The sequence below is a fragment of the Balaenoptera ricei genome, chromosome 16, assembly GCF_028023285.1.
Source record: "Balaenoptera ricei isolate mBalRic1 chromosome 16, mBalRic1.hap2, whole genome shotgun sequence".
NCBI lineage: Eukaryota > Metazoa > Chordata > Mammalia > Artiodactyla > Balaenopteridae > Balaenoptera > Balaenoptera ricei.
Window position 1 is genome coordinate 2,837,501 of NC_082654.1, and position 22,079 is coordinate 2,859,579.

A 22,079-nucleotide genomic window follows, 5' to 3' on the forward strand; every position below is an offset into this window, starting at 1 on the left:
AGTTCTCTGGTGGCTCATGGAGTATCAGCTATTTTGCCTTTGGAGGCCAATAGAGGGTGTCAGCAGAGCTTTGTCAAAATATATCACGAGCATGAAGTTGTAAAATTGCAATTTACAACAAAAAGACTTTGGGATAACGGGCAAATCTTAGGCATGCTAAATACATAGCAAATATTTAGAGAGGCTTTGTAAGCAATTTAAATATTGTTAGGGGAAGTTGCTTAGCATCTGTGGCGCATCCCAGAGGTAAAGAAGGAAATGTATTCTATCAAACGGTAAACAGTCTAGTCCAAATGATAAAAATATTCCTCAGCGACCAGCGGATGGAGTTAATAAACTAATAGGTTGAAGGTGGCTTCCAGCCATGTCCCAAATCAGGCTGGCCCTCCTGCGAGACACGCCTCTCGGTGTCTCGGCACTGGCCGTGGGGCATCATCTTTGCTGATTTGTCCCCAAAGTTTGGAGTCCCTCCGGGCCTCGGGGATGCCGGGGCAGCGGCAGTTGTTCCTCTGATCTCCATGCTGTTGGCGCGAGGCGGGGTCAGTGCCACGCAGGAGCCCGGTGTGACCCTCCAGGCCACGGTTCAGGAGCGCTTGTAGTGCACGGCCGGGGGTGTTCCTTCTGTTAAAGGTTCTGTTGTATATTAATTTTAAGTTGCAGTGTCTGCTCTACAAGATGACGCCACTAGCATTTTGATTAAGGATTTTATACATGAAAAAATTTTCATTATCTGAGTTCCCGGAGCCCTCCCGATTGGTTGGCCGCCTGACCCGCAGCTGTGTCTCGCAGCGCCGGGGTGGCGCAGGGGCGGGAAGGGGTGCCCTGCTCTGTAGTCTTTGCTACGGGAGCAGTTAACGGGGCTTTTGACTCTCGGGGAAGTCAAGACTCTTCATAAGCAAAAAGAGGCAACAGCACTTCAGTGGATTTTGCTCATTTTCTCTCTGTTTCAGGAGAGTGAAGACAGCACGCGGAATCTGAGTGAGCGCATCTGAGGGCGTCAGAGGCAGGGCTGGCCCCTGTGCCCTCTGAGCCTTGCAGGCTGCCTTTTCGGCACATGGGACAAAGCCAGGGGGAGAGAAGTTAAGGACTATGTCTGACTCTTTTCTTCTTTCTTTTAAAAAAACAGGATATTCTTCAATTAATTCATCCTGTCGCTTTCCTTAATTCTTTTGATATCTGCTCAGATTAAGGGTGAGGATATCTAGTCATGAAAAGGTGAAGGAAAGCTTTGCTGTGTCTTTTTTTTTTTTTTTTTTTGAATTTTAGACAGCAGGTTCTTATTGGTTATCTATTTTATATATATTAGTGTATAGATGTCAGTCCCAGTCTCCCAATTCATCCCACCACCAAGCTTTGCTGTGTCTTTTCTTATCAGATGAGGAAAGGGAAATGTTTGTGAAACTCACCAGGGGTGTGCTTCCGGCGTTTAGCTCCCGGGGGGCTGCGGGGGCCGTGGGTGGGTGTGGACAGAGCCCCCGACCGTGAAGTCCTCTGGAAGAGTCAGAGCCTGAGCTGGGGTGACCCAGCTCACAGGAAGCTTGGTCCCAAGTTTGTTTGCATCCCGGCAGCACCGGGGCATCTGCCTGCTCCCCACTGACGCCGCCATGAGAAGCCCTCTAGTGGGGACCGGCGGTACTGCGGGCCTCTCTGACATCAGCACCAATATTGTCCCTCTGGACCCCCAGCTCAGTGTGGAGCCCGCCCCAGTAGGAGGGTAGTGAAGTGGGGGTCAGAGGGGCGTTCGGGGGCTTCCTTGGGGGCCCCGAGCACAGTGATGGGAACACACCGGCCTGCCCACGTGCCCGGGCTTGACAGCAGGCAGAGGTGACACGCCGTGTCCTTTGCAGAGAGCAGGCAGGGCCTTCCTGAGGTTGCTAAGCTGCCTTGTCGGGATGGATGCGGTTCTGTCAGCTTATCCTCTTGGAGAGTTGCAGTTGAGCAGAACAAGCAGAGTGGTGCTATCTGGAGGCCACCTCCACTCCTAGGGCTGCAGGAGGAGGTGGAGGCACTTTTCCTGGCCCACGTTTTCTGCTGTCACTCCCCCAGCCCACACTGTGCCATCTGTAGGGTCCTGTGTACTCTCTGATCACACTGGGGTTTTGATAATTCTCTACCTTTTTTTTTTTTTTTTTTTGTAATTGCAGAATCATAAAATATTTTAATTCCAAGGTTAGCAATTTTCTCTTGCATACTTAATTTATAATTAGCTGGTTTATAAACCTGTTCTGTGAATATAATTTTACTGTTGCCAAATGTTCTTCATGAATAATTAAGGGCAAATCCCTATTTATCAAATTATTAATATACCTAATAGCCTTGTTTTCATAAACAATGCATTGGAGTTGGATTTAAAGAAAATCCTTCTCTAAGGGATCTGGTGTTTGGTTTCCACCATGGTGAGGACCCTCTCGGGGTGTCTGCACAGAGGGACACTTGTGCTGTGTTGATGTCACGGCCCCTGGCCTTCTTTCCTCCACAAAAGCCCAGGTATCAGTAGCTGGACAAACACAATGGCCATTCACCAGTGGGACTGGCCTCCTCGGCCTCGTGAACAATGTTGTTATTTGTTCCTAGCAGTTCAGCAGGAGCATTTTTTGGAGGAAATGTAACAGATGAAACCATCCTTTCAGCCTTTTAAGATCTCTTTTGCCATAATCCTACCCCCATTAGCAGGGTGCCGCTTTTCAAAGCGAGGAAAGCAACTTTTGCATGCAAGTTTGGAGATAAAAAGCCGTAGTCCCAGCCCTCCTGTTAGGTGACCTGGATCCTGTAGGATTCAGGTCCAGAAGACAGAGGTAGAGCCGCAGAATGTGCTTCACCTGGGAAGGAAATGAAAACTCAGGCGGAGAGCTGGGGCGGTGAGGGTAACGCTCACCCAGGCTCCCGCGGCCCCGCCTTACTCAGCTCTCTTCAATTTCATCGAGGACAACAGAGCTGTTTTTTCTCCTCGGACCAGCACCCAGATCACCTGCTCACCAATAGAAGGTTCCCAGATGACGCCTATCAATAGTTTGAACAACTGAAACAATAAGCAAGCCCACCATGCTAGTTCAGAACTACCCACTTAACATCAAACTTGTGGGGTGTATCAGCCAAGGGTCTCTGGCCTCCCTGCCGGGCGTTTTCGGGGCCGAGCATCTCTCGGGAGCGTGGGAGCCGGCAGCCCCGGCCAGGCGAGGTGGGGGGCGGCGGGGGGAGGCTTTTTTGTGTTTGCTGATTACCATCCGCTGGGTTTGCAGTCCGCAGCCTGGAAGGAGATGAGGGCCGCGCTTCTCTGTTCTTGGGGCTGCCGTGTGTGAGCCCCTTGCCATGTGTGTGCGACGCCGTGTGTGTGATTCATTCCAGAGCAGTTTTAGTCCTCATAAAATATTCATTTTGCTTGTGCAGGGCCCTGTAATTGCCGTCTCTCACCCTGAATTATTTATGCCTTGCACAGGCTGACAAAGCTTTGCCATGCGGCCCTAGATGAATCAGAAACACGGGTCTTTGCTGCCAACAGCATTATAGTTTCACAAAATATGGCACCAGCGTCACTCTGGGCCGCCTCATCTCTAAATCCAGCTTTTCTTGATTTGACATTTTCTTTGCTCTTCCATTGTCTTAGGCAGGCAGAAAGGTTGCCTCTTAACTCGAAGCAGCAACCTTTCTTGCTTGCATGATAGCCGCTGTGCTTGAGAGGGCTAATGTATCTTTATTGCCTTTACTTTTTTCATGCTCGGTAACAAGACAGTGCTTGGGCCCACTTTAAAGCCATATATTATACATTAGCGATAAAGTGATGCAAATAGTCCTGAATACTCTTCAGACAGATAGTGGAGATCAGCCCGGATCTGGCCGCTTGTCACAAAAACAGAAAATAAAAGGTGACTGGGAACTTGGGCCGAGCCGCCCGCTCCCGGCTGTGGGCTGCACGCAGGCCCGGCCTGAGGGTCCCAGGTGGGGCGGGCGACTTGTATGGGCCCCTTTGCGGGCGGACGAAGCAATGCGGGCTCCCCACTCGCAGCATCGTACATGCATCTCTTCAGCATCCAGCCTCTTCCCCAGCCCGGGCTCGCCCCGACATCTCCGCTTTGCAGCCGGGCGCCTGCCAACGGGTGTTTCCTTGTGTTTCTGCGTTCCAGCCTGAGAGCGGCTTTCTGGCCAGGGGGACACGGGTGTGCACCATCCCTACACACCAGGACACGGGCCCTTAGAACGCACCGCGTCCAGGTATTTAGGGAAACCATGTACCATGAATTAGGCGCTGGCAGGATGGAGTGAAACTCCTCCGCGAACCTTTCCAAACTGGAAAGCAAAGACACCCAATCGGCTCTGAACGTCAGGAGCTCTTGTTTCCAAGCCGAGACAATGACAACCTGCAACAATTCCAGTGCAAAATTCCCACGTGCCGAAGGGCTCCAGGAAAGAGAATCTGTGGGATAATATTCACACACAGGGTGGTACGGAGGCGTGGGGAGCTGGGCAGGGGGGCCCGTGATTTGAACACCTTGGTTCTTCCCTGAGCCACAGAAAGGGCTTAATTTACGGCTCCTGGCTCATCAGCAAAGGGAGGGGAAGAGGGAAGGCTCGGTGCTGTTTCAAGTAATGGATGACCCGGACACACATTTCTCTTGTATTTGTTGACACGCAGGAGTAATGAAGTTAAAGCTTTGCACACATGTGCCCCTCATTAAGCTGCATTACCTGCATTAAAACTAATAATTGCCACTCAGAGCTGGGCTCCCATTAATCATTTATAATGTTTTAATAAGTTTTTAATCAGGACCTAAAAGGCTAGAGAGGCCGGCGTAGGCAGGTTCGACACTGGTGTCCTGTGTGCACGCACAGGCTTGATTTCAAATGTGATTTTTTTTTTTTATTAATAATTCAGCCCACGAAGATGATGGTTCTTAATTAAGCAAGCTGGCATGGACGAGGAAAACGTGTGTCTGAATAGGAAAACACGAACAAGGTCTTTCCCACTTGGAGATTGGGGGGTGGGGGGTGGGAAATAAACCCCAAACAGAAAACCTCGTGTTTGTTTTGAGGATGCTCTCCGCTGCCGACAGAAATCAGAATGGCAAGAAGGGCGATTCCCCTCATCTTCAGATCCCTCCAAACGCACACCCGTTCGGTGGGAGAGGTTTGAAACCCTAAGTTCGGATAAGCATAGGCACTTAATCTCTGCACACGAAGTCTCTGTAAAAGTCTCCCCTGGAGCTGGCAACAAGTCAGGGGGTGCATCTGATGTGAGACAAGTGATGCTGGCATTTTTCTTAAATAAGGAGCTTCGTGATCAGAGCTGGCAAATAGAGCGGTGTCCAGAGGGAGTGAGGAGGCTGTCTTAATGAGCCCGCAGCGAAAGACAAAATACAGACTGATTGACAGGGCGAGTGATCTGCTGGGGAAATAACGTCAATGCCGCATCGCCCATTAGAAATAGAGAAATAGGTAAAGGGGGAGAGAAGAAAGATAGGCACTTGAAACAAGAACCCTGGTGTAAATATAGCGCACTTCACGTTTCCTTTGTGTTGTGCGGTTGACTTCTTTTAAACAGATAACCTTATCAAAACTATCATGAACTATCAGGAACGGTTACAGAAAATACTAACTAGAATCCTGACAGCAAGCCAGGGAGGGTAACGGAAAAGCGCAGAGCTTGGGCATGCATTTGCTTCGAGAACGTCTACCTGGGTTTTACTTATCTGAACACATTAAAACCACCCAGAAAAGTTTAATGCGAGTCGTACACATTTCTCCAAAAGGAGGGCTCGGCAGGATCTGTCATGGGCGTGGAGATCGAACTGGCCGGCAAAGCTATTAAATCCCATCAGATCTCCTTGGCATCGTTTTAATGAGAATCATCGCACAAGTACAAGATCATGGTATCTGTAAGTGCCTCTTGACAGCCGCTGCTGAAATTGTGATGAAACGAAAAACCATTATAGCAGAAATTTAGCGATAAGGCTCTTTCTTTGGAGGGACGGTGGGGCCTGGTGTGGCTGTGGACCTCGAAGGGTTAATTTTCTAAACCTAATAATGTTCGATAGTGAGGTATTTGTCAGGAGATAAAGAAGTGATAGAATCTGGGAAGTGGGTCCCTTGGCGATTGTAGTACAAATATTGTTAATGCGGTGTGGTTACTACAGCGAGGGAAAGTAAAATAGCTCCAGCCCACTAGAGACAGCCTCTGCTACAGTAGAGCAGGAACCTCCAGACAAAGGCCAGTAATTGTTGAACCGCGAGTCAAGCCGTGGATATTTTCAAATCCTCCTCTATCTGCATTTCCATGCAGGATATCATGCGTGCCGGGGGACGGCGCCCACGGGGACCAGGAACCCGCAGCGGGGAGTCGGGCAGCCCCAGCCCCTCTTGCCCGGGAGGGAGGCCCCTCACAAAGGCCATCTGGGCCCAGCTGTAAAATTCAGTCCCGTCCCCCCCTCTGGCCCCTTCCTGATGACGTCATGCAGGCACTACAAGTATATGAGACCCATAACTTGAAATGTACAAGAATTTAATAAGTCTGGTGTTAAAGCAATTTGTCATGGCATATTTGAAGAATAAATCAGACTAATGGAGCAGATTTTCCCTCCCGTGTGGCATTACAGGACGCGAGCCCAGCCATAGCTAATGGCAGGAGTGGGAGAAAAAGAGAGGCCTGACATTAAGACCCTCGCATTTTGGAAATCCGATACGTATTGACCTGTGTACTATCTCAGTGCACAGATCTGATGTCAGCAGAGTGTACTCGTGTATAGGAACTGCTCATTACAGGTTTTCTGAAGGAAGCACATTGTCTCTGAGCCCCAGAAGCCGATCGGCTAGGATTGCTCAGTAATCAATACCGCAGCGACTGATGGCCCGGCACACACCACGGCTGCGGCCACTGCTTTCAGGGACTTCCCAGTAATTAGCCGGGACTTGGAGGCAAGCACTCCGCCACCGGTCACTTCCTTGTCAGTCAGGGAAAAGTCTCTTAAAGGCTCTGTCTTTTAATTTGACTCTTTCACTGTTTCCCTTCAAGAGGGCAGTAGCGGCCGCGGCGACCGACACCCCGAGAGGGGCCGCTGCCCTGTGGGGCTCCTCGTCCCTTTGGGCGGGGACCTCCTCGCTGCGGTGGCGCATGGAAGCGAGGCGGGCGGCAGAGGCAGTTACCCGCTGTCAGGGGAACGGGTCAGTGGTGTTCAGTCCAGTCGCAGGCCTGTGCAGGCACCACCATCTCCTTCGGAACATTCCTGTCACCCCCCAAAAGGACACCCCGTGCCCCTCAGGCACTTCCCCAGCCCCGCAGCCCCTGGCAGCCACCAGAGGGTGGCGACTTTCCCAGCTGCATCTTCCGGCCGCTTTTCTCGACTCACTCTTGTCAAGGTTATTAGGTATGAAAAGAGCCTCCTGGTTTTGCGTCCTGGATGCAGTCACTAAAGACGTGGGGGCCCGATCAGGAATGGGGTCCCTGCCCTCCCGGAAACCCCGGAAGCTGTCAGCGCCGTGATTTACACACACGTGCTTTGGGAGTTTTGATGGATGACATGGAGGCCTATCCAGTGGCATTAGTTTGCTGCTTGTTAAGAGCTCAGCCTTAAGGTGGAAAATCGGGACTCCCCACCCGTGCCCCAGATACCAATACTTTTCAACCCTGGACTCAGGTTTCCCACGTCACTTGTGATCGAGGGCCAGGAGAGGAGGCCGTGGCCGCTCGGACTGAGGCTGGGATCACGTGCGGGAGGGGCTGCTGGAAGCCGGAGCTCTGTCCTGGCTGTGCCCGTCACCTGTGCTCAGGGGGCCCACCTGGGTATCCCGGCTTGCGGCCTCATGGCCTTGAAGCTTGCGGTCACTCCTGTTTCCAAGCACCCGCAAGACCAGGCCCCGAGACAGTCTAAGACTCGACAGTTAAAAAAATTTTCTTAAATCTCTGCATGTAGTGTTTCCTGAGGTGCTGCGTGGGACGTGTGGTCGCCACACGCAAAGAACAGCCGTGGAGACGGCTCCACGTTTCCTTTTTCTCCTCAATCACCAGGGTGCGCACGCCAAGCCCACTGCATTTCTAAGGAGACAATCCGTTTCTCCTCTGACCAGAGGGAGAGAAATCATTATGACATGATTAGTGGCTTCGGCTAGGTGAGGAAGAGCAGTGGCAGGGAAGGCGGGGAGGATGCGTGGTATTAATTACCTAACGCTTGCTGGCGAGATAATTTCATCAGCGATTTGGCCATTGGTAAGTTTCAGCGTTTGATAAAAGTGGGCAAGTTCTTAGCTACTGGAAACAGGAGGGAAGGGGCTGGTGTCAGATGAGATGCATCTCATCAGCTTTTCTCTGACAAACCAAATTCATTCCTTATGTAATTGATAACGGCCTTGGCCAATTACTTCACACATTACAATACACAGAGGCCCCCTTTACAGGTTTTGCAGGGCTGTAATTAGCTATGCTAATACCCCCTTTATTGGCCCTAATATTGCTCAACACCTTTTGCCATCCTGGAACCCACTAGAGCCCCATGGCCTGTCAGGACCGCTGATTATTGAGAAGGATAGCTTTAATCAAACATAATTGCAGTTAATTTTTCTCTCCTGCTCTCTGTTGCCAGCGTCTAATGCCACGGACTCCTTGATATTCCATTAAATTACAATTAAACAGCCTCCTTTGTTTCTGATTGTCCTGAACAACACCACAAAGTTCTGTAGCCGCTTAAAGGAGAGTGTTTGGTCCTAATTGCCTGCTGGCCCACAAAGGGCCAATTTACACAATACCCATGTAGAATTTAAACAGTTCATAATGTAATGGATATTACACAGGAGCCTAACACTACAATTAAAATGATTTTCATCAGATAGAGAAGCCCTGGTTAATCAGCTTCATAAAAGTAAATATAAATGAACTAATTCATAGCTTAAACACACAGAAGGGGAGCAGACTTTGAAATCGGTTACTGAGGTGTGAGGGCTTGCCCCTTATTGCGTGATACCCAGAGTGGGCTCCAGCTGACACGGTCAGTCCTGCTGTTCGAGCCCCGCTGAAGGTGCCCGTGTCCTGCCGCTGAGCACTTCCGGGGGCACTGGCATTATCGGGGAGGACGCTGGCACGAATGCCACCGAGGCCACACTGAACTTTCTGCTGAGCAGAACTGTCCCTGCAGAAGGGAGGGCGGCCTTGGAGTCTCCAGCTCAGGCTCAAGCTCTCAGTGGCTGGACCCAGCAGCTCTCCTGTCCCTGCCTCCCAGTTAGAGGGCCCCGGGCCCATCTTCACAGGAGGCCCCAGAGTCGGGAGAGGCAACCTGCTGCTACCTGCTCTCCTCAGAGCGAAGGAGATCACCCACGTGGCTCCTCTGCTAATCCCCGCGCGCCCTAAAAGAGGAAACCTGACTTCCAAAGTAACGAGATCACACCTTTCCCCCTCGTAATCGCTGCTGAGAACTTTCCAGGATTTTGTGCGCTGTTTCCGAGCGGAGCATTACTGGGGAGTTTCGACTGATGTGTAGCAGTTTGCCCTGAGCTGCTGCTTCCCCTCCTGCCTGGGAGAAACAAGTAAATAAAGCCCATATTTCAAGCTTGATTTACTCTGGTACCTACTGTGAAAGATGATGACTCTTTAGGGAAATAAAGACAGGGTCAGGGAATTAGTGTACATAATGGTCATTTTGATGATGGGCCAACAGATGCAGCCGGGAGCACACTGTACAATTAAGCATAATGTACTAATGACAGGTTAGAATTTTTATCGCCTCCTTGCCATCGAGCAGCAAATCCATGGTTAGCAGTAATAAAGAGTTTATTGGTGTTAAAGCCAAAGATTTTCTGACATAGGAAAGATTTTTCCTTTCATAACAAGAGTATTAAATCCTTTGTGTACCAGACTCTAGAAGTGAGATATGTAAAGTGCCTGTCAGATATTTCTTAGAAAAAAGCCAATTAAAGGGTAATTGAGTAAAGGATGAGAACCACCATTTGACTTCACGCGTCCGCGTCCCTTTCTCACGCTACCCACGCGCCCCAACGCCAGTGAGCGCTCGCTGGCAGAGGCACACGCTCGCTCCGGATGTGACGGTGCGCGGGGTCGGGAGCCGTGCGCTGGCTGGACCGTGCCGCCCACCTCGAGGAGGCCTGATTGAATCCTCGAGGAACCGAAATGAGGGCGAAAACTAAGCGCAAGGCTCCTCTTCCTCCACAAGGGCCCAACCTGCGCCCGTTCCCACGCACGCTGGGCCTTATTTCGTTTGTGTAATTGGGGCCCGAGTGCCCGGGAGCGATCCTGCTCTGTAGGGCCGTACACTCCAGATCTGCAGGTCTTTCTAAGTCCTCTCGCTGCTTTTTGAGAAACTTTGAAAAGAACCCTACCATTGCCTACACGTCCAAAACGTGTAAGAGTGTGTGTGCGTGTGTGCAGGCACACACGCACCCACCTGCTCCGGAGTTGACCCCGAGATGCTCAGGATGGTGAGGGGGCCCAGCGCCCAACTTTGCCCATTTCTGCAGCTGACGGCAGTGAAGGCCCACGGGGGCCAGGCCACTCATGCCCACAGTGGCCATGCACGGCGAGGGCCGTTCAGGCTCAATGCCCGCTCTGCTCTCCGGGAGGTGAAAGGGTGAACTGGCTAAGCAGACATCAAGGAACGTAAAGAAACCTCCTCTGGATGGGGGGAGAAATCGGACCACAGAAAAGCTCCCCCAGTCGGCTCCATGCAAATGAGTGGCTCCGGGCGGTAATGTGAGGCGTAATTGCGCCGTGTGGCTGCTGCCTCCAAAGTGAGAACCTAATTGCCTGACAGGACGGTAACTTTGTGACGCCCTCACCTTGTTAGGCCCTTATGCGGCTGGGCTCAGGGGGGCCGCAGGTGCGCTTAATTTACCTCGCTGCGGAGCGCGTGGAGCTTAATTGCACCGCGGTTGTTAGGAGAAATTGGTGGGTGGACGGCCGGGCGGCTTACTGTATGCTGATGGCAGATGGTGTTCAGAGGCGCGGTGAGCTAAGTGTATAGGTGAGGCGAGTTAATAAAAGATGTAAATTCTGGCCTAAAATAGTGAGGCCGCGCGGGATGTAAGGAAATTTAATTAAGTGGCCACTATTCTTTTTCCCATCAGTCGGATTTTCCTCTGCCCTGGTGGAAAGTCGTCCGGGGGATGTTGGGAATGCAGCTGGAGACATGAATCTCAGCCTCCCCAATCTTTTTATTTTCTGATATGATAATCAGCCGCAAGGAAGCTTGACTGTCAGGTTGAAGTCAAGGAAATTGTGTGAAACTTCATAAAAAATTAGTCATCAACCAGTAGGACAGAGGATATTTGGAAAGAAGATATGGGAGACGTTTGTTGATAGCCTTGTAGATGGGGGTGTCAGCCCAGAGGCCCCAGCTTTTCTGGGCTCAGGACGCGGGCAGCCTTCTCCAGACAGCCGAGCTGGTGCAGGGCCGAGACCCCCTGTTCTCCCGTGGCCGGCGGTGCAGCCGGGCCTCCCGGGGTCCACGCGCTCCTGTTGGGAGCCAGAGCTTCCATGTTTGTCACAGAGCACGCGGGAATGGGGAGGACAAGGTGATGATATTTCTGTCACAGCATCTCAACACTCTGTCAGGACCCCTGAAACGTCATGCTTCAGAACAAGGCCAGGCCTTGGCGGGAAGCAGAAGCAGCGCTGTGACCAACCTCCCCTCCAACCAGGGCAGCGCCTGGTCCCCTCCCCCTAAGCGACGGTCTCCTTGCCTCATCGCGGGGGCGAGGGGGGCGGTCTCGATCGGTCCCTTAAAACCACACGTAGGCCTTTCACAGAAGTCGTTGCCGCCCTTAAAACAGCACCCCAGATCTTCTCTTCAGAGTCATACCTATTGTAACTTGAGAAGCCCCTCTTTAAAAGTGTGTTTACCTAGGCAGTGATGGCCCCTGGGCTTGGGTTGCCAGGTAGAATTCAGCACGTCCAGTTAAATTTGAATTTCGGAGAAACAATTTTTTTTTTTTTTAGGATAGGTATGCTTTGGGACAGGCCTAGCCTAAAAAATTATTCGTTGTTTATCTGAAATTCAAATTTAACTAGGCATCCTGTGTTTTTATTTGCTGAAGCTGGCAGCCCTCTCTGGGGTGGACAGGTCCCCAGTGATTAATGGTCGTGCAAAGATCCAGGTGAGAAATGGCCAATTTAAGTCACGGTTGTTATTATAAAGCTTGGAAACCCTCACAGTGTCAAGACAAATGTAAGTCACTGCTTCCTTGGGTGGAGATCTTCCACAGTGGCCAGTGGACCCAGAGGTGCCTGTCTGGCCTCTCCCGAGTTCTCTCTCTCCCTATTGCCCCCTACAGGGCAGCCAGCAGGTGGTATGGGGTCGGCTCCCCATGCAAGAGCGTCTTTCAAAAAAGTCTGTGTCTTTTGTCTGATAACCCTAACAAATATCCATTTTTTGTATTTTTATAGATTCTTTCTAAAGTTTTTCCTCAAGTGCAATCAGAACTGTTTGAAGAATGCAGGCAACCCTCGGGACATGCGAAGATTCCAGGTACACGATTCTGGACCGTGGTCCAGACTTAACACTATGAAAGTTGAATTCCCTGATGTGTTGCAGTTGTTCGGAAACCAATCTTTAGTTCTCAGGGGCTTGGGTGCAAATGAGCCAGGATGGGCTCATTCGAAAGAATATTTAAATCGAATGCTTTAAAAATGATCTGGCACCTCAGTCCGCCAGAGTCATGGAGCCCAGGTGTGGCCCGTGACAAAGTGAAGCTGGCTCTGGACACGTGACCTGAGCTTTTGCTCTGATGACAGCGTGTGCCTCTGCCTCCTGGGGCAGTGCACACCGCCCTGGCCCTCTGTGTCGGGCTGCGGGGTACCCCGAAATCAGAGTGATCGGGGCCGTAGGTTAAGGTGGGGTCTGTCTTACATCCGATCGTGGTGAGTCCTGTGGGTGTGTTTCAGAATGACTGTTTCAGGGTTTCTGCAAGTAAAGTCCTCATGAGGATAGCCTCTCATTTAGTCTGTTTCCTCAGTTGGACCTTGCTGTTCATGCTTGTTCGGTTGGTTAGACTTTGGAGCCCATGCTGAAGGTCTTCCTTAGGGATGGATTGATCTGTGGTAGGGGAGGACCACTAGGTAATATATGGGGTGTACTCAGGACTGAGGGCGCTGCAGCTGTTCCATGCAGGCCTCTACCAATTCCAGAATGTTTCCCCAGCTCAGCTTCCCTCCCCTGAGACTGGGCTGTTCTCGCCTCCTTAATTCCACACCTGGGAGCTAGACCGTGTTCCTGAACCCAGGCTAACTTGTCCTCTGGTTAGTTATCCTCAGATCAGAGGATTTCCTCTCGAGGAGAGGCGTGGAGAGCCAGCTGGGCTCAGGGATAAGTTCTGATCCAGTCATGGTTTTCTTGCCTTTGTTTGTGAATGACCAGGAGGTGACTTCAGGGTGAAGTGTGCTCGGCACACAGGATGGATTGTTTTGCTGATTTTAATTGTAAAAATATCTGGGTTGGGACCCAAAACCGCTCCTGGTCCCTACCCACCAGAGAAGAATTTGGGAGCTCACTGCTAGGTTGGATGTGACCAAATACTTCTTCTTTGGGATTTAGACTAGTTTACCATCAAATCACTCAAGGCTTCTTTTTAGAAATGTAAGTTATGCTTCAGTCTTTAGGCGAAATGTGACATCTGTCTTGACATCCAACCAGCCAGTCAGAGCGGTGGAGCTGGTTGGCCCGCCCACAGTCATGCCCTGACCCTGGGGGGGGGGGGGGCGGTGTCTCTTGCACACAGTGGGGCGGGCTTCCGCTTCTCTTGAGCGAGGCTTCACGTTGATCCGTCGAGCAGAGTGGAGGTCACACGTTGGCTCGCCAGTGGCCGAAGGCAGCATCAGTCACAGGTGGAGCCCGCAGTTACTAGAAGGACTTCCTCCCTCTCTTTAGCTAATCTCTCTGTCTCTCAGGAGGTTTAACTGGACTTAACACTAGGTCAGGGCTTACACAACGTTTCCAGTGGGCACCACAATCTCAGCATCTTTCTGTAGGTGCACCGCAGGGCTGGCCCGGCCGAGAAACAAACACAGCTTGTCTGCTTTCTCTGCTCAACTATGCTTTTCCCTTGGTGACTGACCTATATAGAGATGACAGAGCAAAGACAGTGTCCCTTTTTATTTTTATTTTTACCCTTTCTTGTTTCTTTAACTTATCACGGTCTGGGAATGTAAAGAGGGTCAAGCCCGCGGCTCGGTGTTAGTCCTGTGTCTTTGCACCCCATTCGGGGGCAGTGTCGGTAGAGGTCCCCCTGCGCCCAGGGCGGGGCCTGGTGGACAGCCTGCCAGGTGGGTGCCTTTGTGACCCCGGCAGCCCTGCGTCCCCTGCATAGTGGCTGCCAGGCGAGTAGTGGCCCCAGAGTGGGGTCAGAGCCACCCCTGCCAGGGCAACGGAGATAGTAGAGAGAGATTATGGTGAGATGTCTGAGCCTGGACCCGGGGACGCTGGTGGTGGCACTGACATTATTTCGAGGCACAGAGGGGCCTGATGTTGTGGAGACTTTAACGATCTTGGCAATGCCCACAGCCAGAGAGAGTCATCTGGGAAGGTGTTCCCTTCCTTTGCGGGGGGTGGGTGCAGTGGGTACTGGTCCTGCTTAACGGTCTTCTTGTGGGGCCTGAGATTTTTATAAAAAATCAATTACTCACAGATGTATTTACATATAAGTATGCAGCTTTGCTTTTTAAAAAATCTTATTTATTTACAATCACTTTTATGTATCATTTTTTCTAGTAGACTTTCTTTTTTAGAGCAGTTTTATTTAGGTTTACAGACAAACTTCACAGAAAGTGAAGAATTCCCATGAGCCCCTGGCCTCCCCTCCCCCCGACTCTCCTCTGTCATTAGCATCTTGCATCGGTGTGGCTCGTCAGTAACGGAGGTCCACCGTAGCTGTGGCTTTGAACGCACCGTGCGTGGCATGCCTTGACGTGTGCCCACCCTCCGGCCCAGCTGTTCTCCGCGGGGTCGTGGTTCTCTGGGTGGTGCCAGCCCCCTCCACTGCCCAAACGTGGCAAAGAACGGGACTCTCTCCACCCCAAATCCAGGCTCCGGCCCCCAGGTCCTGCCGTAAGACCCAGACTGAACCTGCGCTCACATCTGTGCTACCCCAGCTATTCTGGAAATAATGCAGTATACAGACCCACCTCTGTCCGAGGAAACTCTCAAGGCCGGTGTAATTTCCTGTTTCCTGGGTCCATTAGGTAGGGGGTGCCATTTCTGGGGTGCTTGCTCCAAGCTCCCCTGGGAGGACGTCTGGGGCCCTCAAGGCCGTCCCCGCCGGCGTGACTTCCGTTTTTACTTCCGCGAAGCCCTGAGCGCGTGAGGGAGCCCGGCCCCCATCTCCTCCCCGGCCCCCCCCCCCCCCCCCAGCCTGGACCTCAGGGCCGCGCCTTTCCCTCCAACAGGCTCACACTCCCTTGGTAGAGCAGGTGCTAGCCATCCTCACCATCCTTCACCATGAACTTGAGAAAGGGAACTTTCCCTGCACTGAAACCATTTTATTCCTATTCAACTCGGTCTTTTCAGATGCAAACACGTTCATTACCAGACGTTGGATGTAATTGTGACATTGACCCGGGGATTATTGGATGATAGGATGTGGGTAGCAGAAGCAGCTTCTGATTTATGAAGGCTTTTTTTGGGAGGGGGGCAACTCTGAATCCTCACAAGTCTTCCAGGAAGGACAGTCTCCAGTGAACTCATTTTAATTAGATAAACTATCTAATCAATATGTGAACAGATCAATCAAAATAGCAGCTTTAAAATGAGTGGCTGGAGGGGTGTTTCTGAAGCTAATGGTGAGAAGAATATTTCTGTGAATTGAATTCACTTGTTAGCATAATAGGAGATTAAACTGTAATTAGTGCAGCGGGTCTGGAAGAGAAGCAATCTTGAGTCACAACAAAACCGCCCACCCACCCCATTAGCCAAAAAAGCTGTGCGCGCACATGGCCTCGAGGGGGATCCGGGAGCAAGAGTGGGTCGCTGGCTCGAGACCTTGGGGGCTGGCTTGCTGGGGCACCCATGAAGGGGCCTGACACCTGGCAGGGCCCCGCCTCCACCTCCGACTCCGGTTTCACCTGCGCTTGTCTCTGCAGGTTGTCGTGTCGACCACGGTCAACGTGGACGGCCACGTGCTGGCCGTGTCTGACAACATGTTTGTGCACAACAACTCCAAACACGGGCGGCGGGCCCGCCGCCTGGACCCGTCAGAAGGTACGGCCCCTTCTTATCTGGAAAATGGTAGGCACATGCTACATGCCTTTTTTTTATTTGCGATGCTTCTTTTTCTTTGTGCCATCCTTTCTGTTGATTCACGCCCAGTTGCTCCCGCCAGGCCCCCTCGCTGGTCAGACCCCCGCCCCTGGGACGGAGCCCCCCCACCCCCGGCGTCCCTCTCCCCTCCCTCACTGGCGGTCTCAGCTTTCCCACCCACCTCACCTGCCATGGCCCTCACTTTATTGGTTTGTCTATGTCTAGCTTTCTTTTGCCGAGCACTTCTCCTGCAGATTTAATGTATTTGGTTTTATTTTGGCTTGTCTAGCCCCCATCCGGCTCATCCCCAGATGCTTTGGGCACCTTTTGGTGGGCGCTCACATCCTGGTCCCGTGAGCCTGAGCTCATGGACTTCAAGGACCTCCTGGCCCTCCACGGAGAGCGAACCTGTGTGTGTGTGTGTGTGTGTGTGTGTGTGTGTGTATGCGTGTGCGCGCGCGCGTGGGTATTCACGCGTGGGGGATGGGTGGAGGGGGTGAGGGAAAAAACGGCATAAAATGTTGCTAACCAAATGCTTTCAAGTGATGGACTGCTTGTTAAAAGAGAAGAATTTCGGTAAGGCTGACAGGCAGGCAGGCGTGTAAGTCAGACTTCAGAAACACGCAGACCCTGGGCCTTCCCAAGCCGCCCTGTCACCAGCTCCGTGCGGACGCGTGGGTCCCGCCATGTGTCACCTCCCCTCCAACATGAGGTCCTTTCCTCTCTAAGACATTTCACGAAAACCATGAGATTCTGACCAATACGAATTGTTGGGAAAGTAATGTGAGGTTTTTTGGTTTTTTTGTTTTTAAGTGAATTGCAAACAAAAAACAGCATGATTAAATTCTTTAGAGCAAAAGAACCCATAAAACTAAGCAGTTTGAAGACAGATTCTCTAGACTGAGGTCTTGGATTTAGGAGACGCCCGTGAGGCAGACAGACATGTACACAGGAAAATGAATGAAGCCCGTGCAGGTCATCAGAATGAAATATGATTCAGACATAAAAACTGGAAGACAATTTCTGAATCTGCTGCGGTCCACAAAAATAAACTAATTTGTTTTTCTACATTAATGACTAAGGTGTAAGAGAACAAAAATATAATAATTAAAGGTCGCCCTGGGTGCCAGGGTCATTAGAATCTGTGACGTACTGTTTATCTCCTTCCTATGCACTGAAGGTAGGTGTGTGTTTTGCTTAGTAACCATCACTAATGAGGTTCACAATTAAGAAGGTTGGATCCCCGTCCTCAGCGCCCCGCTTCCCCAGAGAGCCAGCGCTGGCAATGTGATAGGTTCACGAGGCCCCCGCAGCCCTCTGGTGTTAGGTTGTAGTGTGGGTCCAAAATCAGCCTCCTCTAATGAGCTATTATGATCTGAGCAAAGTACAAGTATTTATTTTTGTAAGTAGCATGAAAAAGCATTTGACTGTAAGCAGAAAATATAGCATTTTGAAAAATAAAGGCCACTCGTGGGTACCTTGGAGATAAAACCCAACTAATCAGAAGCTATTTGCAGAAGCAGTCTTGCTCGAGATTATTTTAGGTTTGTTTTTCAATTTTTTTAATCAACGTTTAAACCAAGTCACTTTCTTGCAAGAGATTGAAGTATCTTTCACAGTCCCCCCAAATGACTCATAATCAAAAGATGCAAATAGGTGACTCTGAGAACTAGCACATATAGGTCTTTGAGAAGGAGGCATTAGTCATCAGTGGGAAGGTTTTTGTTTGTTGCTCTGTAATTAATGCCCAGCTCTCAAGAGCCCTACAGAATATGACGGGGTGCTCTCTGGGATGAAGAGAGATGCTTCCTGCACTTACCGAGAGGGCTGACGCTTAGGAAGTTCATTTTAGGGTCTGGATGTATCATCCCCAAAGCCCCTTTTCTTCCTTCTGCCTGGTTAGTTCATATCTTAGGGGCGGATGTTGGCTTTGCATCGGCCCCACGTTCTTTAAGGAGAAAGTGCCCCCGTAAACCGTCGATCTGTGCGTCTGTGCAGCCTCTCCTGGCTAACGCCTCATCATCCAATCATCTAATATTCACCAGCAGTGTGTACACACTCGCTGATGGTTTCCAAGTAAACTAATTCCCCCTGCTGCTGCGTGGATGTCTGCCATCGCGTCCTTTGAGCTCACAAAAAGCAAGGCAGATTATTTACAGTATTTGAACACAAGCGAGGGGAAAACAACCATTCTACCTTCCAGCACGGCCCAGAAGAACTCAGGCTTTCTTTTTTTTTTTTTTTTTTTTTTCCTTGTCACTTGCCCTGCCCAGCACTCGGCCTGCAGCACAGAAGCGATTTGCATGCCAAGTGCCGTAATGCGGTTAGGTTTATGCAGTGAGGACGACCGAATCCAGGCTGCGGGGGCTTTAGCGAGTTAAGGGAACAGATGGCCCTAGGAGAGGTAAAAGGTATAATCCTATCAGCTGGAGTATCAGCCAGCCATCTGGACATCCCGAGCACAATTACAAGACATTTTAGCAGGCAGAACAAAGAAGTCTTCATGAGGCAAGATTAGGCCTGTTTGAGGGCCTCAATATTGTGAATGCAGGGGAAGGTGACAAATGCTGTGATATTACTCAGGAGAGCTCGCTGATTAACGGGAACCAAGACGGGGAAGCTGTTTACTAATAGAATAATGGGTGTGACCCCCAAAGAAAGACCGGGGGAGCCCAGCGGTTCTCTCAACGTCCCTGGGCTCCCGTTGCATCGCTTTCCCTTTCTGAGCTCCTCGCCCCAGCCGTTGGGCACCCTGGTCCCCGGACAAGCCAGTCCTTGCGGGTATCCAGGGTGCAGGCGCGCAGGTCGTGGAAGCCGGGGTGCCTTCCTCACCAGCAGGCTGAGAGGGGCTCCGGGAGTTCAAAGAGGTCCCAGCGTAGGTCAGACCAGCAGAGGAGACGGGCCACACCTCCTCTTCCCAGCCTGCGCCCCAAGAGGCTGGGCCACACGGAAGAGCTTGCAGACCAGGATCGGCCTTCAGGGCTGCTTCCCACCACGGGCCGGCCCAGGGAGAGGGGTGGGGGGCGCGCGGGGGGGGGCTCCTCCTTGCCCGTCTTCAGCTGCCGTGCCAGCTCCTGTCATCTGCTTGAGTGTATTGTGCACGTATATCATTAGATCTCTGACGCTGTCTGTGTAATTCATTTTGCTATGGTTCCCATCGAACACATGTTCCCTCTCTCTGTGTGCATTGAAATGTATGCAAATACAGGCAGGAGGAAGATGGCTATCGGCTGCTGCCGAGGAGGCCGAGGCAGGCCCGGGGTTCTTTCCGCTGAGAAGCTGTGCAGATTCTGAGACGCTGTGGCTTTTCCGCTGGGCCGCAGCTGCCGGATAGCAATCTCCTGTGCACGCAGGAGATCCTGGATTTTTTTCTGTCTTTTTTTTTTTTTTTTTTTCTCACCTCCAAAGTAAATTTGTTTACTGTAATTTTTTTTTTTTTTTTTTGGTGAATTATTTGCCATAATTGGCTGTGCTGATGAAGGTCACCCCCTTGGAGGGGACTTGTCAGTCTTTAGAGAGCTGATCCTTTTCAAATGCTCTCCATGCAATTAAGAAAAGCAAATGTCATTCGGAAGCCTCAGAAATGAAAATTTGTATGAACTTATTAGCATGAAGTCAACAGCGCTAGTTAAGGGCAGGTTCCCAGCGTGCGCTCTGCGTTCCTGCTGCAGAGGGAAATGCGCAGGCGACGAGCAAATATAACCCCCGCTAGCCCAACATTAAAGCAAACAAAGGAAGGTGGTGTCACGCGAGCCAAACAACAATACCTACCGGTGATTAACTCGCCGGGCGTGTGTGGCGCTGCCTCTGACCCGTCAGGGAGCCCACGCGCGTGGGCTTCCCGAAAACTCCCGCTTATGAAGACGTGCGGCCAGACCTGACCCGGAGTCTCAAAAAGATGATTTACCTGGAGCTGAGCTACTCGGGGGCTCAAATAAGATGAACAGCCTAATAAGGCCCCAAGAAGTCCTTTGGAGGCTCGTACACACACGTGCCGGGAGGGGGCGGGGGGCTGCGTGGTTAAAGCCACTGCTTGTTTACTAGGCTTAGTTACTACTTTCTGGACAAGGATCCACAGAGGTTGTTGTGAGCGATGGAAGATCACCAAATGGAGAGGGGCCCCCTCGGGCCGGGGGTCGAGTTCCTTCACCCACCCCGCCGTGAAGCCGGCAGGACGAAGGGCGACACCGGGGGCCCCAGAGCTTGGGGGGGGGGCGCCCTCCTCTCTCTCTCTCGATGGAGGATTGAGGCCTGGGCCTCCTCCCGTCTGGGTCGTAATTGTGTCCAGACGGCATTAGCCAGGAGACCTGGCGGACCTTTGGGGCCGCGTCGCCACCCAGCACACCGGCCTGCACAGCCTTCTATTTTGCACCAAAGGTAACAATACAGAGAGGCCCAGGGCCCTGAGCACGGCGCCCAGCCAGGCAGACGAGGCCCTGCAGGCCAGAGGGCAGCACCCGGAGCCCTTCCCCAGTAACGGGCAGCTCCTCCCATGTGGGACCTCTGCCCGTGACAGGCCATCAGAGGCGCTAGAGAAGGTCCCCCAACATCACGTGGAAGAAGAGCTGATCAAAGGCCAGAACAAAGCCGGCCTCCACGAGGCTGCAGCCTTCAGCCCAGGCCTCCGCCCGCTGGCTGCTCGCAGGGCTGCTGGGAGCACCGCGCTGGGCCTCCCGGTCCCGCTCCCCTGTGCCCGCCCTCGCTGTCTGTCTCCCCTCCCCCAGCAGGGCCAGGCCGCAGCAGCATTGTAATAACTCATGCAAATGTGAGCGCTCCCAGACAAAGGGAGGTCAGGCCAGCGGCTGGGGATTCCTGTCGACAAACAATATTAGGTGTAAAATGTGTACCTTTGACAAAAGTATTAATATCGTGCTTCTGATTTTTTTTTTTTTCCTGATGAAAAATGAAAAGTAGTAATTGTGAAGTGACAGAGGAAAATGAAGTTTTGAACCAAAAGGCAAAGTTCGCGGATGAAAAAACCCAACCCAATTAGCTGCTTATGAGGAATCGAAATGCAAGGCATTTGCTCTTCCATCTCCCTCATCAGCCTTTGATTGACTCTGCTCAGATCTGGACCGCAAAGTAGATAAATCGACGTGCCACATGCACGCGATGCTTAATCATTTGTAATAGTCATATTTGCCCTGACACATAATTTGCTACATCAAGCCATTTTTTTCCCTCACTCACTGGTATTCCGTGGCTTGGCCTTTGCTTTATAAAACATTTAAGAGTTTGCTTTAAACACATCAACGCGCTGATCTACGATTGCCCTTTGCGCGCCGCCCGGAGGAGCGGCCGCCTCTCTCCAGCCCCGCCCAGCGTGGCTGGAGGTGGGCAGCAGCGTGGCGGCAGCGTGGCGGGCTCTAAGGTCTGCGTTCTCTGTCTTGTGCGGGCAGCCACTCCGTGCATCAAGGCCATCAGTCCCAGTGAAGGCTGGACCACGGGCGGAGCGACCGTGATCATCATCGGAGACAACTTCTTTGATGGGCTCCAAGTTGTGTTTGGGACCATGTTGGTATGGAGCGAGGTAAGCCCGCGAGATCGGTGCGCGTCCGGCCGTGGCTTTGTCCGTGGGCCGTTGGACCTGCTGTCGACGGTGCATCCTGTCGCCAGATCCCTTGAAACCGACGGTCCGCCCGTGGCAGGGGCTTCTCCGGTGGGCGGGTGCAGACCGCTGCCCCCCAGCCCTGGGGTTTCAAGCCTGGCGTCGGAGGTCCCTGAGTGCCCTGGAACAATTAGTGCTAGAATTACTAGAAGCAGGTTTAAGGAGACATATGGTGGTGATTTTCATATGAATGATGCCCTGTGGCCTTTCCTGCAAACTGAAACCGGGATCATTTGCAGATATTTTTCTGA

The 22,079-nt window shown here is 51.7% G+C and overlaps 1 protein-coding gene across 9 annotated transcripts in view; it reads left to right on the forward strand.

The window, feature by feature from the left end:
* Positions 1-22,079, forward strand: part of EBF3 (EBF transcription factor 3) — a 115,431-nt gene that overhangs the window by 64,537 nt on the left and 28,815 nt on the right. For 5 of the 9 annotated variants that reach the window (XM_059899801.1, XM_059899804.1, XM_059899805.1 and 2 more), the window contains exons 7-9: positions 12,377-12,458; positions 16,064-16,208; positions 21,620-21,750. In XM_059899801.1, coding sequence (XP_059755784.1) covers positions 12,377-12,458; positions 16,064-16,208; positions 21,620-21,750 — 358 coding nt within the window. The remainder of the gene's footprint in view (positions 1-12,376; positions 12,459-16,063; positions 16,209-21,619; positions 21,751-22,079) is intronic. The other 4 variants (XM_059899803.1, XM_059899806.1, XM_059899807.1 and 1 more) reach the window with 1 other exon arrangement.